A 22,002-nucleotide genomic window follows, 5' to 3' on the forward strand; every position below is an offset into this window, starting at 1 on the left:
AATATATCAGTGCTCATGTTTTAAAAGTAGTTGAACGTCTTATGTGCCAAGTGATAATATATTGTAACTACATATGCCTTGCGTGTTGAATCATCCATTCATTCCCTTGCCAGACGTGTGTTAATATTTTGTATTAGATTTTAGACCACTCGACTTGCTCCTCATCATCTCTCAAGCAGTTTGTGTTATTGCTGCTATCTAGTACAGTATCAATAGAGCTTTACCCAAAAGGATATTAAAACACTAATTATACTACAAGTCTTTTAAAAAATGATAAATATCCAGGTACAGTTTTGTATAAAATTAATATCCTTATGTCTAAACTAAACAATACTCCATGTAAATTTTCCAAGAATAGTTTTAAGTGACTAATATTCATAATCTTTACAAAACACTGTCACCACTGAAAGCTGAGCATTTCAATGGTTAACAAAATTTCTTTGATAAGCTTTGCCTCCAGTAATAAAATAATAAAGTTCTTATAAACCATAGTAAGGAAGCCTATCTCTGCCTCACGTAATCAACGCATGGCATAAGTTTGCGTCTGTATCTTCATGACTAGAGAACAGTTTAACATATGGCTGCACAGGGCCAACTGTATCTATAAGAAATTAAAATTTGTCTTTTATACAATATGTTGAAAGAGGAAGTTTGTCAAGTTATTTACAATAACATTCTGTTTACTTAATGAACAGCTTTTATGATTTTTACATTTATTTGGTACTGGAGGGGTATGCATGTCCAATGAGAGAATGAGTCCCTGTAGTAGTGTACAGAATACTTGCAACACTAATATACAACCATCACCAGTACAAGCAATGTGCAAATATTGCAACTAAGTTTTACCAATTTTTATGACTATCATAAGGATTAAAGGCTACTCTTGCCATTGTCAAAGGCTTTAGCAAGATTTTACAGCAATATCTCATATCAAAGCTCCAAGTGCATTGTCTATATTATCAAGCAAAATCAGTTATCATTTGCAAGATAAAATACAAAATTTTACCACATAATAGACCATCATACAATGTGCATAGGAAAAATAACAGTAGATACTTTAAGATATTTACACATCAGTATCACGTCCATTCATAAAATGTCTGTAATAAGAGAACTTGAGCCCTAATCCAACACTGTAACCAACAGACTTCAGGGATGACTTTTATATGCTGACAATATTATTCCTTCATACAGCTCTGGAACACTGAGCTATGAAAATGTACTATATATGGGACAGGGGAATCTCCTCACCAGAGCACATTACTAGCTCTGAGCAAATACCTTAGGTGGTTGGCAATGTCTCTACATTGACACCAATTAATGGAAGTGAGGAGTTCTATATACCTAGGTCCCAAAATTCACTGATGGTCATGTAAACGAAGAGATCCAACCCGCCTGGGTCATGAAAGTGGTGATCATGCGCTGTGAGTGAGAATCAAGGCCTTGTGGACAACATACACCCCTTCGAGTGGCTGGGCCCACACCTGCTTGCTGCTTATCGCCTTCATCCTGTAAAGCAAATGTACCTTGTACATTATAGGTATAATTTAATACAGTAATATGCCTTTTAGCTAAAATCTTCATTCCCTGAAACTTACCATTACCAGAAAATATAATTTTAGCATTTTGAGCACGTGGGTGGGTAGGCTCAAATTGTTCGTGAGCTACAACTGGTTACTACTGTCACGTGACAATAGTGTTTATAAAGAGAGTTTTCTACTAAGGTTATTATTCAAATCTGAATAAAAAAATATTCTTATTACTGTTAAAGCATGGACTCCAAGAGTTTGGTGAAATTTTGTCAAAGTGATGACAAATATAAATTAAACATTTACAAGCAGCATATAACAAATGACGGTAATCCACATTGGCATCTAATGGTGAACTCTTTTAAAGCATACCTTTAGTAAAACTGCCTTGTAAGCAATGTACTGGGATGGCTTGATATTCGAGGAGGCACACAGCTGGAACAAAAATATAGCATCAGAATTTTTTTAATTCAGTTTCATATAACATCTCACACCTGAAAAATTTAATACATATCATTATATTTTTTTACATGCATACTGCATCTTACAGCTCCCACAAATTCTTAGAAAGTAGTACAGCATTCAATTTTAACTGTATGCTTTCTTCTGTAATATACAAAAAAGAATTAAGATGGCCAAAAAGCACTTGAAGTACAGGCATGACTAATAACGATGAGAACTTCTGTAATATAAATAACATAAACTTAATAAGCAAAAAGAAAATATTTCCTTACAGTAACAAACTTTCATAACAGGCCACCTGTAATAGCCCCTGTTTCATCAACAGAAAGATTATATAAATGGGTTAATTACATTTGATTTATATACTGATTCACCCCCTGGAACTTTCCACTGGCTATGAGGCGACATGTTCAGAGCACGTGATAAGGTGTGCCCATGGGAAACTGCGTCATATTATGCTGAGTTAAGGCATTACTTGCCGGCCTTTCTGGCCACCTAAAGCGGGCATTACTACTCAACCCCTCACACAAGAAGGACGTGATTAAACGGTCTATTTACATAGCCCCCGTCCTTCTCTTAACACTCATAGCTACAGTGATTAAGTTACAGTTGATTTACACTCTGGAATTCTCCTCAATAAAAGGAGAAACAGACAATTGGGTTTTGCTACTCTAACCCAATATAATATAAATGTACCAGCCTGGTTAACTTCGACAGAACCTACACTTAACCCGGCTTTAACACACCTTTTTGGCCCCCAACTGTAGCATTTGTAATTAAATCACAAATGGAAGCATGAAAACTTTGTTCATTGTACAAATTCTGAAGTGAAGATATACAGTATTACACACAATGGAAGATGTTACCTGGGACACCTGGAAAGATTGATTATAACACACACTAATTTCAGGATATGGACAGAGATATTGGTTATATCATTCCGTTCCCTGTAAATATTTTGTTTGTAAGTAAACGAGAAAATATTTTATTTATACTACTCCATTTTCACAATATTTATTCAAATTACATTCCTTCCTCTCATTTTCATATGCATTCTGAATTCCCATATACTACAATCATTCATTTAATTTGACTATCTTTTCATACTGTATTCCTAAGATTTTACCATTCAAGCATTAATCACAAGACTCTTTAAATGTTACCATGCTTCAATTCATTAACCATCATCATAATCTTAAAGAGTCCCATCCTAAATACACTTTTCAAACCTAAATGTATCTGCAACAATATTTCAAGCAAACCCTTACCAGATACACATCACTGATTCACCCTTGAGTATTTCATCTCTGTTATTAATACAAGGTGAAAGGAAAGGGTAACATGAACCCCTTTCAAAATTAAGCATTTCCAGGTAAAATTCGTTTCTTTCTGTATCTTTTATCAAGCATAAAATGTTTAAAAATCACATATATTTCTTACCATTTACAAGTACTGTACAGTAAATTAAAGTCCAAAAATCTTGAAAGAAATTTGTTACCGTTGCTGGAGCTGTTGTACATGGCACTAAATTCTAAACTGTCTTAATATTTCATGTTAATTTTAAATTATGCCAAAAAGCAACCCTAATGCTGCATTTTGGTAGATTTAACCCAGCCTTTATACATACAACTATTCATCAGTAAGCTCCTGCACAGCTCTTATCACACTTGCAGGCTTATTTTCTGTCATAACATCATAGGAGTCACTGATGATTAAAAAAAAAATAAAAAATCAGAAGCACAAAACACAGCTGCACCATTACACTAGATTAACAAGATGATAACTTTTATCTTCAATTACTTCAGTTTCCCTTCCCATTCCCTGGTTTTCAACTCAAATAATAGAACCAATAAATATGTCTTCTAAGAGCCTCACCATTACAATAAGAGCTTCACTATTACAATCAGCATGTTTACTTGATCCACCTCAACTGTTGTGGAAGAGGAACACTATACAACACATTTGTTATATCAGAGAGGATTAAAAACAGCACAGCATACAGGGGAGAATCTGTGTTGCTCTAGATGCCTGGCACACTGCACAATGAGAATTTGTAAAATAAAAATAACTGAAAAAAGATACCTTACCAACTTTACCCTTGTCTCACAATATCTAACCATCAGCTGTTTACCACCATACAGTACTCTCTTTTATCACTTACTTTGCCAGCCTCTCCCCATTATAATGTAGGTTGACCAGAAAAATACTCACTTTTCATTCACTGTCATTCTTACTATTGTTAGAGATGTGTTTTCCTATAATATTATTCTTCTTCCACAGCGAGGCTCCAAGGTTTCTATCTGGTTTATCCTTGTCATTTCAGATAACCTAGGAACGCTCATTAACAGCATCGCTATCCCCAAAACCAACTGGCATCATGTTCTTAGGTGATTCATAAACACAGCCAATTCCTTCTAGTACAGTACAGTACTTTATTTACCCCATCATTCTATCTTCTCCTCCCCCTCCTACTATTCACCTTTGAATTGTACAATCTTTTTTTACCACCTTAGCACGTCAGCTCTCTGTCTTAAACTTCTCGCACTTCCACCTGCACCTGATCACTATATTTCTTATTCTCTGAATCCAATCCACCCAGTATTATGGTCTCAAACACACCAGTTCAATCACTTGCAATGAGTTTAGGAACCTCTGCCATTGCCAAAACTATCCCCCAAATTTTTTGGGTAAACCCGTGACAACTCGAACCCCTGCAACCTCTGATTTTTCCTTCCATCTCAAAGAATATCCAAAATGGCCAGGCAAGCTTGGACAACTGCAAGGTTCTAAACGCTCCTCAATAATTCTTGAAGTTCCCGATGTACGTATGTAGCATGGGTGGCCTTAAAAGTTGTGTACTGTAGTGTGAGATGAAGTGAATGTACAGTTGTAGTGAAGAATGAAGATTATGTGGGTGTGTAGTGGAAATGATGTGGACGTTTAGTAGAGATGATGTGAATGTTTAGTGGAAAAAATGTGGATCTGCAGTCTTGTCCGTCATGTCTCATTGTAACTGCACATCATCACTCATCACAACATTATGGTTAATTATATTCATTGATGTGTTTCATAAACAATTCATTATTTCTAGATGTTTACCTACTTATTTACATTATAATTCAAAATTAGTAATGTTTTCTATATACAATGCATTGTTGTCTATCCATATCTTTGAAAACATATTAATGAAACATTAACCTTTTAATGGTCACTGATATAAATTACGTCATCCCTTGTCATACTCTAAATGTTCACTGACGTAATTTACGTCACACTAAGCTCGGGTTCTGTAGGCTTTGCTAAGGGCTCCTATGACTCCAGATCTATAGAATAACTCATTTTATATGACTTGAAATCTTGTGGCATGCCAGATAGCATCCTGAAAGTTTTCACTGGGGGAATGTGGCAACACCACAATGTGGAAAGCAGGAATGCAATGCTCCTCCCTTCACCACACACACACACACTCAGCCTTCCATATTGCGGTGTTGCCATATTCCCCAGTGAAAACTTTCTGGACGCTATCTGACATGCAACTTTGTGTTTTTACACTTAAGGCAATGAGGATATGCCCCCCTTACCATAGGTAAGTTAGAGAAATGACCGGTGAGGAACAGAATGAAATAATAAATTCTTAAAACACTCCTCTTTCTGACTTAAACACAATGCATTTTCATCCATCCATAATGTCTTAAAAGTAACTGAGTCAGAACAAGTGATATAGCCAATGTCCACGTGATCAGTTGGTGAATACTCATATATTTTATATAAAAGTGGTCAGTTACATTGTACGTATCTATGTTTTCTATATTCAAATTACTCATGGTACTTGATGATTTTCCCTTCCATCTCAGATCATTGCTCTTAGATTCTCGAACCTAAGTCAGACTTGAATTCGTCCTCCTATGTAAAACTTAATTGCCTAAGATCTCAGGTCTAGGTGGACTGCCCTTTCTCCCAATTAGTCCGAGCTGGCAAGGGTTTACTGTACTCATTCGAAACAAAAGCTCAAATTTCTCCAACTAATACCCTTAAATGACAGGTAAGGATTCCCAAATCCACCCCCATATGTACAAAAACTAATATGTGAATTCTGATCTCATATCAGTCCCCAGTTGCCTGAGGGGGGTTGATTGATTAAACACCCCATTTTGGCATGCAAAGTAAAATAAAGCCTTCGGGCAAAAGGGCATCTGGTAGAAAATATGTGTAAGATACATGTACAACACATATACTTGCGTGTCGGTCATCCCAAGACTGTCAACATTACCCAAAAAATTCTGGGTCATTAAATTTGCATAAAACACTGCAATATTCGTCGGGTAAAATTTTTTAAACCTTAGGTGTCTTAATTTCCCCCAAAACTACATCCTTTCAGTAACCGAAATTTACCCTTGACATGCTAAATTACATATTCATTCCCCAAACCATCTACAATCCCTTGAAATACTTAAGTGAAAGAAATAACTTGTTTGTAAAATATGTTTCTCAAAATACCAGTCCCCCCCATAACTGAGAGCCCTATACTTGTCAAAGAGTTTGGCTTTACGAGCTTATCTGAACTATGCCTGTCTCCAACACCTTCACTGGTGTGCTATTCCAAAACTGCTTATTCATAAAAATTAATCCCAGTTATACAGCTCTAATCTTGAAGTTATATTTGCCATGGAATACTTAGGAAGGTACACTGGCTACTACAAGACTAAAGGGTAAAATCAAGTAACAAGGTCAAGAGTAAAATGCTACAAGTACAGTTCCCCACAAATGCAAAAGCAACATCTACTCTAGGCAGGTCACTGTCCGTATCCAACTGAGTCAGACAGTAAAACCTCCCAATAGACTTGTTTTTCAAATGAAGGTTTAACATTCATATAATGATGGAAAAAATAATGGAGCATACACACCATTACTAGATATGGACAGCAAGGTAAGAAAGAATTATTATATAGGCATGAGGTCAAAAATATAAATAAAATAAAATCGTTATAAACAAAATTCTGGATAATGAGCTGATTAAGCCATTAAAATTCAAAGGAAAAAGAAAAGAAAAAAATGCTGCACATCACTACAAAATAAATTAAGAGGTGTAAATGGACAGACAGAGAGTCCAACAGTACGTAATGCCAATAGTCGCACCTTCCTTTCTCTCTGAGACAGAAGATGGTATCCTGGCAACGAAGAGATGGGTACTGGGTCATCATTCCCCCCGGCTGCCCCCCCCTGCTGTGTCTGTTGCGTGTTGCTCCCGCCCCCCCAGTTCGTGATGCTGTCGCTGTTCCCGCTCAAGCCGCTGCCGCTCAAGTTCCCGCTGAGCCATCTTCCAACGCCAGTATCTAGAGGCGTGAATTTTTTTTCTGCTAAACATTTCGGACTTCTTGCGTCGTTTCTGTGTAACAACAGAAGAAGGCATCTAAGTATTTAAGAACCTGCACTTCCCTCAACTTTGTCATGTATTCCAGTTATGATGTGATTTAACCAAAGCTTATAGAAGCATGAATTGATATTCATTGACGACATGGGGCATTCCTGCCACATACACACAGCACGCACGGTCCTCAAACACTACCTTCACTTCCTTGTCTAGAGCTCTATAAAGGAAAACAAACATCTCTGTCATAACCACACATCATCCTTAAAAATCTTAAATAACTACAAAAGATATACCTAAATCAAGTACTGTAGCAATATAAAAATTCATTATGGTAATATGTATGAGTTATGACAATGTAAATAAATGACAAAAGACTCTACATAATGACTACTGATAGAGTTCAAATTTCATATCGGTGAAACTTGAACTTATCCTTAGGTCTAGGGAACTTTACAGATAACTATAGTGTGATTTGATTTTTTTTTTAATATTTTAAGGATTTTATGAACATATTTCATTACAAAAAACATCACTTGATGCTCAAGCCGTCACAAACTATTTCCTGAAGTTGACCTTAAATGATAACGGAGCTAAACTCAACATAACTTTGATACGTATTCAGTAACATGTGCAGTTCACTTTATGAGCAACAGCAACCTACCCAATAGTACAGTAAACAAAACAAAATAAGCTTCAGTTTTACAAGGTAGCTGCTAAACTGTTCTACACGTGTTACAATCCTCCATGCATGATACAATGTTGCTATGGAAGTATTTGGGATGGTTCAAGTCCAGTGATGGTGTACAGATTAATATTTATTGTTTCAAATCACATTAATTTACTAAACATAGATAGTTAACAGTTACTGGGACACAGTCTTCATAAAAAGAGTTAGATCTTAGTGCTATGCGTATTAAACTATGAGGGAAATTAAGCAGTAGTTTTACCAGGAAACTATATTCTTATGTCACACAGTATGATCCACAATGAAGTTTTAATTCAAGAAACTACTAAAAATTAACTGAAAATACTTCCGAATCTAGAAAAAGAAATTTACAGAAAAAAGAAAAGAAAAAAGCAATACCATTCACTCCATTTCACACATTCAATAATATAAATTTCTGCTTATTACACATACTGTACTGTACTGCACTGCACTAGATCTCAGTTTACAGTGAGCAGTCTCTATGTCTTCTTAAATCAACAAAAACATCCAGGGCCAAATTAATGGCAGGGCAAACAGGATAGCTGCCCAGGGCCCTAAGTTTCCCAGGGTCCCCAAGATGTTAAATATAAAAATAAATTAGATGAAAGTATAAAAATAAATACAGTAGGTTAAAATTTTATCAAATCTATAGGGATTGAATGATGACCTTTTACTAAGGGAGCAACATACTTAAATTATAAAAATACCAAAAGGGCACCTAAAGTGAACCCTTGCCTGCCCCTTTTGTCAAGTTTGACCCTGAATATACAGTATTTGTAACTGGGATGCACTTCATTAACTTGGAGAACAGTAGTTTATATGAGGGATGCAAGACAAGTGCATAATAATGATACAACAAGAGCTGGTAAACAAGAAGATATTAAACAAGATATAAGTAATATAAAATTGTATGAAGCAACAGGAATTAACCAGACAAGATATATTTGGCTTGTTACTGAAGGAAAAGATAATATAGAATGCACTGGTATTGCCAGTTAGACAACCAAAAGGCAAGAAAAGAAGGGCAAGTTTATTGCTCTTGATTCTTACCACATCCTACCATTAGCAAGGACTTGAAACCATGGTTGGGGAATGTTTAAAGAAAGAGTCAAGTGACCTGTGAGGTGTCCAGCAACAAAACACCCTGGCACCATGTAAATATATTTGCTACCCCTAGGAGAACTTAATTATCAGTGCCATCTGTTGGTTAAAGTTGTAGGAATGGTGTTGGATTTCAATACTCTCCAGAGACTTGACAGTCCTGGTATAACTAGTCTATAAACTCAAAATCCTAACCCATTATTCCTCTTTCAGATTACAGCTTAGTATTGTGACTCTACTGGTGTTAAGGGCAGGACTCTGGAGGCATTCTAATAATGCTGTGTTCTTATTGTTAATCACCCTGTCTTTGCCTGTGAGGAAACCATCAAGTCGTCAAAGCTCCACTTCAGTCATGACTGCAGCTAGCCACCCTGGTCCAAATGTCAACTTCATTTAGCTATGGTTGTCCCTGCTACTAACTGTTATCCACAGACTACACCCCCTTGCTGAGCTTCAGCCATTACTGCAGATCGTATTTCCTGGTGACTGCCCAAGCTGCTGAACTACACATATCACTACAGATGATCTCATACTGAGGTTGCTACCTCTGGCTTCCTATCACTTTGTGGGTTGTCTGTCCTGTATATCTTCTGGACAAAACTTCAGTATAGATTAAGGAAAGTACATACCTAGTTACATTTGGCTGAGTTGCCACGAGTATTACACTGATTTACACTTTGTGGAGGCCCCAATAGAAGAGGACAATAATTAATTATTTATTGTGAATATGTATATAAATAGGTTATTTGGTGAATGTTCTATTCATTACCAAGAAGTATTAGTTTATAATACAAGAACTTTTACAATTGGCAACCTTGCCAGGAAATTGACTGACCACTTCTGAATTTGAATGGATGTTTCTTTGCTGAAAAACTTTTTTTTTAACTGTGCTATGATACTGATCAGCACAAATACACAAATACAATCCTCACATTATCCTCAGTAATAAGGAAATCCACCTAGGGATCAATGTCCAGTGATCAGCAAGATTCCATTACACTGAGAACAAGGAGTGGGATGGGTGTGATCATATACAGTATTACAAAAACCAACCTACACACCAAATGGAAGTACAATAGTCCACCCGAAAGCCATGGGTTGGGTTAGAGAACAAGGGTCTCATTTCAATCCAGATCTTTCATAAAAACAAACAGTAACTTATGGGAAAAATAAGGAAACACTACTGAAGCCCAAATATCTTTGAACAACCCGAGATATAATTTTCACAAAGGAAGAAATGAAGGCTTTTAAAGTTCTTAACTGATTATTTCACACATACCCCAGTATAACCCAGACACAAGGACTAAATACAGTACTGTACACACTTTTGCATATGGGAAAATATTGCATACAGTGTACCGATTTATGTCGTTTAGACAAACATTGTTTTTTCTACGAACACATCCTTGACATAAATAAAGTGCTTACTGTACTGTACTTGTTTCAGGAGTGAAAGTTAACTAGCTGTGCAACACATTAACAGGAATACCCCTGAGTCATTGGATAACAGCAACACACTAATGAATTTACAGTCTGTTCTCCAATCACTGCTGATAAGACTAAAGTACATAAGCATAAAACAACTCTCAAGTACTGTATAAATAAGAAAGAAGAATCATACGGCATAACCAAAGGTTAAAAGCTTGACAAAGTGTTCAACTCTTGAGTATAAACAGTGAATGTACAGGAGAGATGTTGAAGAGTAGATGAGTCTTAGGCTAAGCAGAAAGACCAAGTTGTATGAAATAACCTCTACATGTGAACCCAAATTCTTGCTGGAATATAACTTACACATTCTTTCATTTATCACTACATGCACCACACTCAATATTTGTGTTTGTTTCACTATCTATTCACATAATTCCATACACCATGCATACTGTACAGTACTCAGTAGAGATCATCATCGTCACTCGTCAATTTAGAAGTCTACCTTTTACAAACTACTCGTATGTTGTCTTAAAACAGAAATGGGGAAATAATTTACTTTTAAATTACACCTCAAGTCTCAAAAAAATATTTTTCTTTAAGTCACTTATAATTTTACACACTTCTACAGTGGGGTATGCTATAACGAACGGATCCTACTACGAATATTCCTATAACGAACGGTTTTACCTATAAAATTGAGAATGCTATAACGAACGAAACTCCTACAACGAACATTATTTAAAAAAATTTTTTTTTTTTTTACTAATTTATTGTTTTTTATTACAAGTATTAATGATATTCTTTATTTCACGGGTTTAGATGCATATGTATGCACTTTTTTACAATTTTATATTATATTTTTCAGTGTTAAGTGGTTGTATTTGGGGGCCTGGAACGGATTAAACCTATAACGAACGAATGCTATAACGAACAAGGTTCTAGAACCAATTAGATTCGTTATAGCATACCCCACTGTATATCTAAACTGCGTCTTTGTTTTCTCCCCATAACATTATTTGACTGAATTTCGTAAGAAAAAAATCAATAAATAGCAAACTGCTACCTACCACAAGCACCACTTTCCTTGTCTCCTCCACAACTGCTACTGAACTCTTGTTGTAAATTACTCATTGTTCCTTATTTTTAATGTCAGGATAATTTGCATAAATTACTGAATACTGTATTTTATATTAGATTAAAACTTAAAGGGGGTTTTACAATTATTCTGTGTAATAAGCAGAAATTTATATGGTTCCTAGTATACAAGCTGCAAGTTTCTAGGCTAAAATTAAACAAATACTCATGTCAAGATACTTACTCTTTTGACTTTACGGACAGGTCCATTTGAGTCGTTGGAGTCTGAGGCAGGCTGGCCTGCATGAAAGGCAAAGTTGTGAATACTCGGCTGTGGAAGTAACACAAGGGCCAACGTTAGCTTATTCCACTCATGCCAGGCAAGTGGACGGCAGCGGGGTAACTTGTGTATACGTTGGTGGTCGACTAAATCATAAGTTACACTACTGAGGGGGTTTCAATTCTCAACATTCAAACAAGGACTGAGTTATGACAACTCTGCAGTAATAGTATACCATTCACTCCCCCCAACCACATACAGTACTCAATACACAGAACATATATAAAGGAATTAGTCAGACAGACATTGATGCACACCTAACAAGGATTTTCCAATTTACTCATGAGGGGGAACACATTCACAACACCCATACAAAGTTATGCTCAGAGAAGATATACCCCAACAGCTCCAAAGGCCATGTTAGCATGCAGCTCAGTAACAAACATTTCAGTTAAGTCCACTTAATAAATTGTAGTCAAACCTGCAACAATACTGATAATAATTTATAATTACTTTTACAGGCAGGTTTTATGTGTAAATAATAATTTTGAATATACTGTACTATTATAATGAAGCCTTTCTCAACCTTTGGTCACCAGAAGCAAAAAAATAAATATCGTAATATAAAATTTACAACTGTGATTTACACTCCCAAGTTAATACCTGATGACCATGGATGCCGGCTTTGATGTGAGAATAAATAATAATTATTCTATCATTCATGACAGTCCGAGACAAAGGAATTGTTCATCAATGTATCCCATAGTTCTAATTCTTTTTATAAATCAACATCATTAATCAATTTCCTAATACTGTATTGGAATTAATATAATTATTCCATAGCACAGCTCATTTTTTCATTTTGTTTTCCAAGATATGAAGATTAAATTAATTACAAGGTACGTATGTGCAATTGAAAACAGAACGATGATACTAAATTTGGGACTGTTGGCTTATATGTTTGGAATAAAACTGAGTAAAATCAGTTGTTAAACAGCTGAAACAGATGTAAGCACCAGATGATGAGTGAAACACCCGCCTCTTGCTACAGCATGCTGGCCTAGATGCTACATCAAGCCTGTGAAGAGACCCTCAACCAACACCACAACAAAGGAAGTAAGAATTCCATACAAACAGAAAAACAAGGTAAAAAAAAAACTCAGGTTTAACTAATGTTGGCCCTTTAACATGTACAGAGTATTAGCATAAATTTTTGTACTCCTTTGACTACTGACACATTAATTGAGATGGCTTAAACATATTTCATGAAATATGCAGAAGAGGTAATTCACTCAACTAGGGTGGCCTAACTCCTTAACCATGCAAAATTTCTTAAGTTAAACTTGATTAATATTAACATGCAACCAGCTCATATAAGTGCTGTCACTTTAAATTTGTTCAGTACGTAATACTGTACAAAGAAATGACTTAATTTATTGTTTTATAATCTATATTTTGTTGCATTTTACTGTTTCTCTCTAACCATCCAGTCTGTGCATGTTACAGGTGTATAAAACTTATACCTCCTAGCCAAATACATTGGTTTATTTTAATCTTATAGCTCCAGTTAATTGAAAATGTCTACCGGTATGTGTGTGCATCAGAAAAACTAACACTTTTGAATTTAATACAGTACTCTCAAATAATAGCATTCCAACTTTGATCCTAAAAGGATCCTGAAAAAAATCAGAATTGTATAATCTTATAAGGTAACTGTTAACAACCTAATCTCAAACATATAGCTACTGTACAATGTTTTGATGGGAACGTGACCAAACATTGGTCATAAGCAGTCACCTCTGGTTAGCCAAAAAGATCTCTCAGTCCGTTAGTGTCAGTCTGGCTCGGTATACATAATGCTTTATATCTTCTGGTGATAGTCAACTTTCTAAAGGAACTTCTCTTCTGCAGTTCTTAACATCTTCATATCCAAAAGATGTGACACAGCTCCTCACCTCTTGCAACTCTTACCTACCTCTAAATGGGTTCCCTTCCATGTTGATGACTCTTTGTTTTATATTATTTTTACAGAAGTACTTCTTAAAAATTAATGATGAATGCCTGTATAATCTGAAAATGACTCATCTTCCAAACATATATGGTATACAGTACAGTATACTCTGGTAAATAACTGTACTGTACTTCCAAACATATCTCCTTTGAGTATAAGACATTTCCACTACAAAATGACAATGGTATACTGTATATACAACACTAAAACATTGCATAACCTAACCTACTCTTGCCACACCTAAAATATCATGTTAAAACAAATATAACGACTAGAGCAAATAACCAAATACTCAGCTAGCTCATTTTTTTTTCTTTTTTTCATGCAAGATTGATCCTGAAAATCGATTTTATGGCCAAGCCCACAACTAATTAACTCACCAAATCTACAGGTTGGAGACTTGGGTAACCCTAAACAGTGGTGGCTGAGAGCTGATCCTACAACATTCACAGGTCATTGCAGAAAGGATCCAGATAAGTACTTAAAAATCCTTGATGACAGATCAATCCAAAAGCTACTTTCAATGGCCTAGCCAGAGCACAATTACGGGCTGCTAATATATTATTAAACAGCTTACTTTGATGAAAATTCCTTATCATAAGTTAATCACCAGTGAAGCTAGTATACAGTAATCCACCTTTGCTAATTTACTCTAAACTTTGAAATGCCTCACACTGTTAGCTAGAAAGATATCCTAAGAGACTTTACCAAGAAGCTGGGTGTAATAATATCATACTTAATATAAAAAGGAGACTTTAGAACCACCTAAAATTATGAATAATAAAAATACATACATCCCTACTACTTACCTGTGGATTAACCCCATCACCAACAAAACACTATTAAATTCCAGGAGGTCAGGTGGGAGAACAGGAACTAAGAGTTCTAAACTGCCCTAACCCCCAAAAGCCCTTAGATTATACTGAAAATCCCCACATAAGCATTGCCTATGGAGGTTACAGAAAGTTTCCATAATGAAAGAGATTGTCTATTGAGAAGTTGTCTTAAATCAATCCTTCCTCTTGAAAAGCCTCACTGAAGACAAAGCTGAATGGAGGGCAAGGAACTCCACTCAAAAATTCAAATAAGACTGAGCTAAAAACCAACTCCATTGGGCAGAGAGAATCTCCCTCAGTTCTAGAGAGCTGAATACTCCTCAGACCTTGGGGCAAATTGTGCACTCCTTGGGGAAAATCACTCGCCAAGAATAAATATTTCCTACACATCCACTTCAAAATGACAACATCATAACCTGAGGCAAGGTGTCACTGAGCAGGGATAAGGCTCCTCGAACCAACCTTGTCATCACCATATTGTAATTATGAATAAACAGCTAATGGATTCATACTTTCAAGGACTGAGTGTAAACTTCCCAAGTGTTAACAGAAACATGAAAACTACATTTAGATCTAAAAGGAGGAGATGCTGTTGCTGGGATGTGGATTGGGAAGAATGGATTGACATCTGAAATTCCCATTTAGCTGATCTAGATGACAAGCTAAGAGAGTATTGATGCAACTCATTACCCCTCAGCTTTAATTGGTAACTTTCACTTCTAAAACCCTAGTTCCAACAAGAAGGGTAAACTGATTCTTAAATAAGTTCCCAGCCGCCGATGTCACAAGGGTAACCTGGGTCATCAATCAATAGCCTCGTTGAATGCATTACACAAGTGGCATAGTGAAGGACACCAGGACACAAAGTGTATCCACAAAAAACTTCAGAGGTATCCATCCATCAGACAAATCTTGTGATAGAGTGATGTTAAGAATGATGTTTAGGTGACAACCCATTATCAAAATTCATTCACAGTTCTTGAGGTAATTTAACGATTAGTTGCATATTAACCTCCTGGACAGTTTTGAAGAATGAAAAGGTCAACAGTGCTCACAGGTGGTACACAGCAGGGTTAATCCTATTTTCTAATGGAGCCCCAGCTATGCAGCTCATGTTACACTGCTTGCTTCACATGTTTAACCTTCACTCTGTGATGACAGTAGGGTGATCAGAGGTAGGTATTACTGTTGTACCACCAGCATGATAACACTTAAGACATGTAGAAATTCCTGCCTAAAATTCCTCATGTCACAAAGGGGTTCTGAAACTTCACTTTTATAAAAGATTCCCGAGGAAAGCTGATCTCAAGCTTCCATCAAAGACAGTCAGTTGGGAACTAGACTCAACAAGCGGACTGACCTGGAATTATAATGGTCGACACTGGCCTCAGTGACATGTACACGCATTAGCAGAAAGTGTCCTAAAGGACCTCCTACCTTATGAGGGCAACCTTTACCCCTGATGTCCCTCTTTGAGAACAATGGGTGTGGTGGGAAGAGCTGGGTAAATGCTTTATCCAATACATACATACCAAAGTACCTAGCAATGCTAACAGTGTAATGTCTGCCTCCTGGCCAAAGGGAACATGTAAGAAATATTGATAACAAACAATAATAAGGTAAAGAGTGCAGTGACTATCCTTCACGTGGTACTTGGGATTACATAGACAAGAGGTACCAGAAAAAATGGAGGAGATAATAGGATACACAAAGGCATGGCCTGTGAGATTTAATATACTGTAAAATGCAATATAATGAATAATAATGTGAAAACAAAGAATGAGTGAGTGAGACTGAGTGTGCATATGCATGTGCACGTGTGTACACTGAAAGTGACACCTCTATTCAGTGTCAAACTGAGCAGGCTGAGAGAGTGGTCTTCCCATACAGGACAACCTGTTCATCTTTCTGTTTATTTCCATAAGAATGTTGGTCCATAGTCTTGCTTGAGGGTAAACTATGACAAAATCTATGATCACAGTTCATGCAAGGTATTAAGAATCTTGGGTGGCAGTTACATCCCATCCTTATGGCAGTATAAAATTATGCATCATTGAGACTATTGGCCCCCTTGCAAACTTCTTAAGTTTGTTGTCTGATTAAATCCATATTGCCTTTCAATTAGGTAATAAATAGTAAAATAAATTCAAACTTAAATTATAAGACTAGAAAAACTAAGCTTGGATACAGATGAAATGACAAACTGATTAAATTAAAGTTAAAATTAACAAGGAAAATATTTATTATTTATTTCTAAGTGACAAATGACTGTTTTAAGGCATCACTCACCACTGAAGAATGAAGGGCATTGCCAAATACACTGTAAGGAGATAAACCATAAAATATAACACAGTTAAAATACTACTTACTGATTTCTTTTTATTTTCTTTCTTTTTATCCCTTCGTGATCTAGCTACTTCAAATTCGTGACATTCTTCCACGTGTCTAATTCCATTTCGCCGATACCTGAAGGAAACGTTTTAAAAGAGTCTGTAATCATGTGCTAAACTGTCTGTAAAGTTAAAGAAAATTCAAAGCACTTAAAATAAGCATCCTCAAATCCATTACAATACCCACACAGCATCAACCTTTGCGTATTACCTGTTGTGGCATCTTGATTTTCTTTATTGAAACAATATCTTTCTTTTGTGTTGTAAAAGTAGCATGAATTACAAAAGTTTGGCAACCATTCCTTAAATGAGAGAACAAGCACACTTGAAACGAATGAAGAATTTATTCTAAAATACCATAATATGCCTGAGCCAAAACTAAGGAACTCACATACAATACGTATTAAAGCATTGTGTCCAGGGGTTAAAAATCCAAAGTAACCTTTAGACCAGTGGTTTCAAACTCAAAACCTTTCTAGGGCCAATTCTTATTTTAGTTACCCTCTTCAGGGCCAACACAAGTCCTATATCACATATTTGCAAGATTGAAGTTTACAGCTTCCACATTGCCTTACCTGACTTCCCAGGAATACTTCATTTGGGTTTGCCTGATCTTAAGTACTGTATGTAAAATTCATTTTACTAAATAAACATGATTATATCTATTTCTTTCATAATTTCACGGGATGATAAATTTTACCGTCATCCCGCGGGCCACACCTGACCATCCCAAGGGCCACATTTAGCCCGCGGGCCATGAGTTTGACACCCCTGCTTTAGACATTAGCAACATTAATATTATACACCTTCCTATCATGGACCTCTATATCATATGGTGGCTATTGATTCCAAAGATCACCTTTTAGGGACTTAGGTATGAGGGGAAGGTATGACTACTGTAATTAATGATCTACTCCAAACACTAATATCTATGGAACTACCTGGGTTTTCCATCCTATGATACACAAGTTTCTTAAGGTATTAGGCCACACATAGGTACATTACATGAATATAAACGCAAAGGATTTTAAAAACCCTACCGAGACAACAGGGGTCAAGGTGTTCATTTTGAAATTCATCAGGCCTCTCCATAATGATACCTTTTGGAGTGAGTGTACTTAATGGACAAAGTTTACTACAATTGACTAAAATATAAACATGGCAAAACACAAGTCACCTGAAATGACATATAACACTCACTGTGGCTTAATAAACAACAAAAGCCCAAAATTTCACAAAAAAATCATCTTAGTTGAAGCACCCACATAAATTATCCAATTTATTATTTTTACCAAATTCTTTAACAGATTAGACTGAAAACTTTCAGATGAGATGATTTTACAAACTTACAGACTAACATATGGATAAATGGATGCAAAGTAACGAAGGCTGTAGGTGGATAACTGATTAAACCATCTTACAAACACACTGGGGTGGAACCATCTTGGCCATGCATATCAACTATCCATACACACCATCTATACTAAGTTGTCCGAGATTCAATGGAAAAATGACTGAAGAGTTGAGTTCAAAACCTGAGGATTACATGTGCCACAGCATTACTGAGAGATTGATGAAGGTCACTGGTAGGGGTGAGAAAGTGGAAAACCAAAAAAATTAGCAGAGGAATGGGGTGAAGGCTGCACTAGGAGGAGTGAAGGGGGGATGGACATCTCAAGGGTGTGTGAGGAGGACAGGAGGACATGACATCGAGACAGAAATAAACCAATACGTATTTAGGGCCTTCATTAGTGTGATTCCCTTTGATTCTAGACATTCTGCACTAAATCAGATGGTCTGAGGGAAAATAATTATACACATACATAAACATCAACTGAAACATCCCTCTCTGTCATGGGAGGGAGAGGGGGGAATAAATAGCATATAATGTATAATAACACCTTAGATGACAAGTAAACTCTCAGAAACCTATAAAAAAAATTTACCCAAAAGAAAGAAACAGCAAGTCAGATATGGAAGGTAAGTTTAACGATATGACCTCAATGGTTCCACAGGATGCTTGCTTACCTTAATAACTCTCTGATTCTTGTTCTGAGTTCTCTTTCCCGTACCATTGACGATAATAGATTGTTGTGTTCACTGGCGGTTTGAAACTGACTGACGGTTCTTAATTTTTCTGATACGGCCTCTCTGCGAAGAAATTAAGAGAAAAAAATTTGACTTTCCTTTCCATTTAGTGTGACAAAAAAAATACTATACTGTACCGAGAAATCATTCAAAATATACAGCACACAGGATGTACAGTCGCCTGCACTTATACCTGGTACAGTGGCTGGTGCATTTTGTGAGATAAAGCAACTCTGTGTTTGTTTATATTGTATTAACTCCCGGAATGGCCCTAAGAAACCTCGGACAAAGAACGCTAGATAAGCATTCCACAGAGTTGTCATATCTCAGAAAACACAGAAGCTACTGTGCCAGATATAAGTGCAAGCAACTGTACCTTAGATTTAGGAAGCCACAGTATAAGGGATAATTCTCCATACACTGTTACTGTTTTAAACTCAATATTAGAATGAGTCTTTTATCTGACACTTTCCCGTATACAATATAAAAAATAGGGATGCGTTTACAATTACTCGTACCTGTCATCTTTACTCTTCTTTTTAGGCGGAACTTGTGCTTTTTCTTTCTCCTTTTTAAAGAACTGTGGAACTATTTGGAAATCTCTTACAACGCGTTTTCTCCGAGAACGTTCACGAAGTCGGCGCATATACATATCCACCTAAGAAATATAGATCATAGTTGATTCAAGGAAACATTATAATTAAAAAAAAAAGTGAGTCTTTACTAATTCTAAAATAGTAAAAAAATAAAAAATATATAAAAAAAATAAAAAATTATTACACTGAGATAAAAGACTACTGTACAGTGGTCCCTCGGTTAACGAACACAATTCGTTCCAGAAGGTTGTTCGTTAACCGAAAATTTCATTAACCGAAACCATTTTTTCAATAGGATTTGGGGTAATTGGTTTCAGCTCACCGAAAATTACATACAAACTAAAAATAAATGCAGTAAAGTACAGTATAGTCTTCATTTACGCAGTCAATTGAACCCGTGGAGGTCCGCGGAAAACGAGAAACGCGTAAACGAAATAACAGAACATATGGGATTAATTGAAATAGAGACTGGGCCGACCCCCAAACTACACTTTTTCCGACACAATACGTATGTTGCAGTAAAAATAACATCTTAATTTTATAATGGTATGCACACACAATTAATATTTAAGAGAAATACAGTCGCCTGTTAATGTCCATTCAAATAATGGACTCAACTCGCCCCCACCCCCTCTTCCCACACTCGCTGGCTCCTCCCTCTGAGAAATGTTTGGGTGAAAACACTAGGTTTTTAGGCTTAGGAATAAATAATACCTCACACTATGGTTAGGATAATATAATTGACATTGCTGGATTCCTTGCAAGACTGTGAATAAATTGAATATACGTCATATATTTTGCACAAAAGATAAAATTTTTGCTCTTTCTAATAAAATTCTTAAATTAGATCTAAAATTTGTACGTCTAATGCAAATTTTAGGATGTTTATATTTAAATTAATCACCATCTTACAAGAATTCCAGCAATGTAAATTATATTCTGGCCGGGTAATTTCTATGAATTTTATGAGCTAAAAACAAATATCTTCAGTAAATAAACAAATTATACTTCACCCAGACACTATCTGTCAATAAAAATACCCCACCTCCTGCTCCCCCACTCTTCCCACGCTCGCTGGGTCCCTCCCTCCCTCCCTCCGTACCCCCCACCTTCTCTCCCTACCAGAGAAATGTTTGGGGAAAAACAGTAGGCTTACAGGTTTAGTAATAAATAATACCTCAGACTAAAGTTAGGATAATATAATTGACATTGCTGGATTCCTTGCAAGACTGCGAATATTTTGAATATAAATGTCATATGTTTTGCGCAAAAGATAAAAATTTTGCTCTTTCTAATAAAATTATTAAATTAGATCTAAAATGTGTATGTCTAATGCAAATTTTAGGATGTTTATATTTAAATTAATCACCATCTTATAAGAATTCCAGCAATGTAAATTATATTCTGGCTGGGTAATTTCTATGAATTTTATGAGCTAAAAATAAATATCTTCAGTAAATAAACAAATTATACTTCACTCAGACACAATACGTCATGTTACGTATGTTGTAGTAAAAATAACATCTTAATTTTATGATGGTATGCACACACAATTAATATTTAGAAATATTAATAATATTAGGTTTTTTAACACATACTTAGTAGAAGAGATGGCTGGGTACACGGGGATTGGGGTTGGTTCTGAGGCAGAGGGCAGATTATTGGCCCTCACCTGTATCACTTGTATCACTATCCACCACAGAGGCTTGCAGGGCCTCTTTGTCAAACCCCTCAAAGTCCATATCCTCACTATCACTGACTTGGGATGGCTGTGGTGGGTGGTGAAGAATTTGGTAATGTTTTGTTGACTGGGCGACCTTATGCGCACCCTGCCCGCGCCGCTTCCCGCGTAAATGATGAAATTTACCGCGAAATAAAAAAATTTCATTCTGGCAAGGTGCCGTGTAAATGACCAAACGCGTAAACAAAAACCACGTAAATCCAGACTATACTGTACACTTACTTTAAGGTGTGCATGTACAAGGCTCCTGGTTGATGATGATGATGGGAATTAGAATGAGGGTTGGAGAAGGGAGAAGAGATGGCATTGGGGTGGAAGAGAAGTCACCCCATGCTGCCATTTCACCCATAAAATTTTAGTTCACTTGGTGTAATTCAAGATTATTT

At 36.2% G+C, this 22,002-nt stretch overlaps 1 protein-coding gene across 8 annotated transcripts in view; it reads right to left on the minus strand.

Annotated features, from left to right (window-relative positions):
- Positions 1 to 247: 247 nt before the first annotated feature.
- LOC121874078 (transcriptional adapter 2B-like) overlaps positions 248 to 22,002 on the minus strand; it is a 35,472-nt gene continuing 13,717 nt past the window's right edge. For 3 of the 8 annotated variants that reach the window (XM_042377965.1, XM_042377964.1, XM_042377963.1), the window contains exons 7-13: positions 19,798 to 19,937; positions 19,220 to 19,342; positions 17,171 to 17,267; positions 11,919 to 11,974; positions 7,128 to 7,377; positions 1,902 to 1,964; positions 248 to 1,509 (exon numbers count right to left, since the gene is read on the minus strand). In XM_042377965.1, the coding sequence (XP_042233899.1) occupies positions 1,369 to 1,509; positions 1,902 to 1,964; positions 7,128 to 7,377; positions 11,919 to 11,974; positions 17,171 to 17,267; positions 19,220 to 19,342; positions 19,798 to 19,937 (870 nt within the window). In that variant the 3' untranslated portion in view covers positions 248 to 1,368. Of the gene's footprint in view, positions 1,510 to 1,900; positions 1,965 to 7,127; positions 7,378 to 7,557; positions 7,580 to 11,918; positions 12,006 to 17,170; positions 17,268 to 19,219; positions 19,343 to 19,797; positions 19,938 to 22,002 lie in introns of those variants that run through there. The other 5 variants (XR_006090361.1, XM_042377967.1, XM_042377969.1 and 2 more) reach the window with 5 other exon arrangements.

The sequence above is a fragment of the Homarus americanus genome, unplaced genomic scaffold, assembly GCF_018991925.1.
Source record: "Homarus americanus isolate GMGI-L3 unplaced genomic scaffold, GMGI_Hamer_2.0 scaffold28172, whole genome shotgun sequence".
Lineage (NCBI taxonomy): Eukaryota > Metazoa > Arthropoda > Malacostraca > Decapoda > Nephropidae > Homarus > Homarus americanus.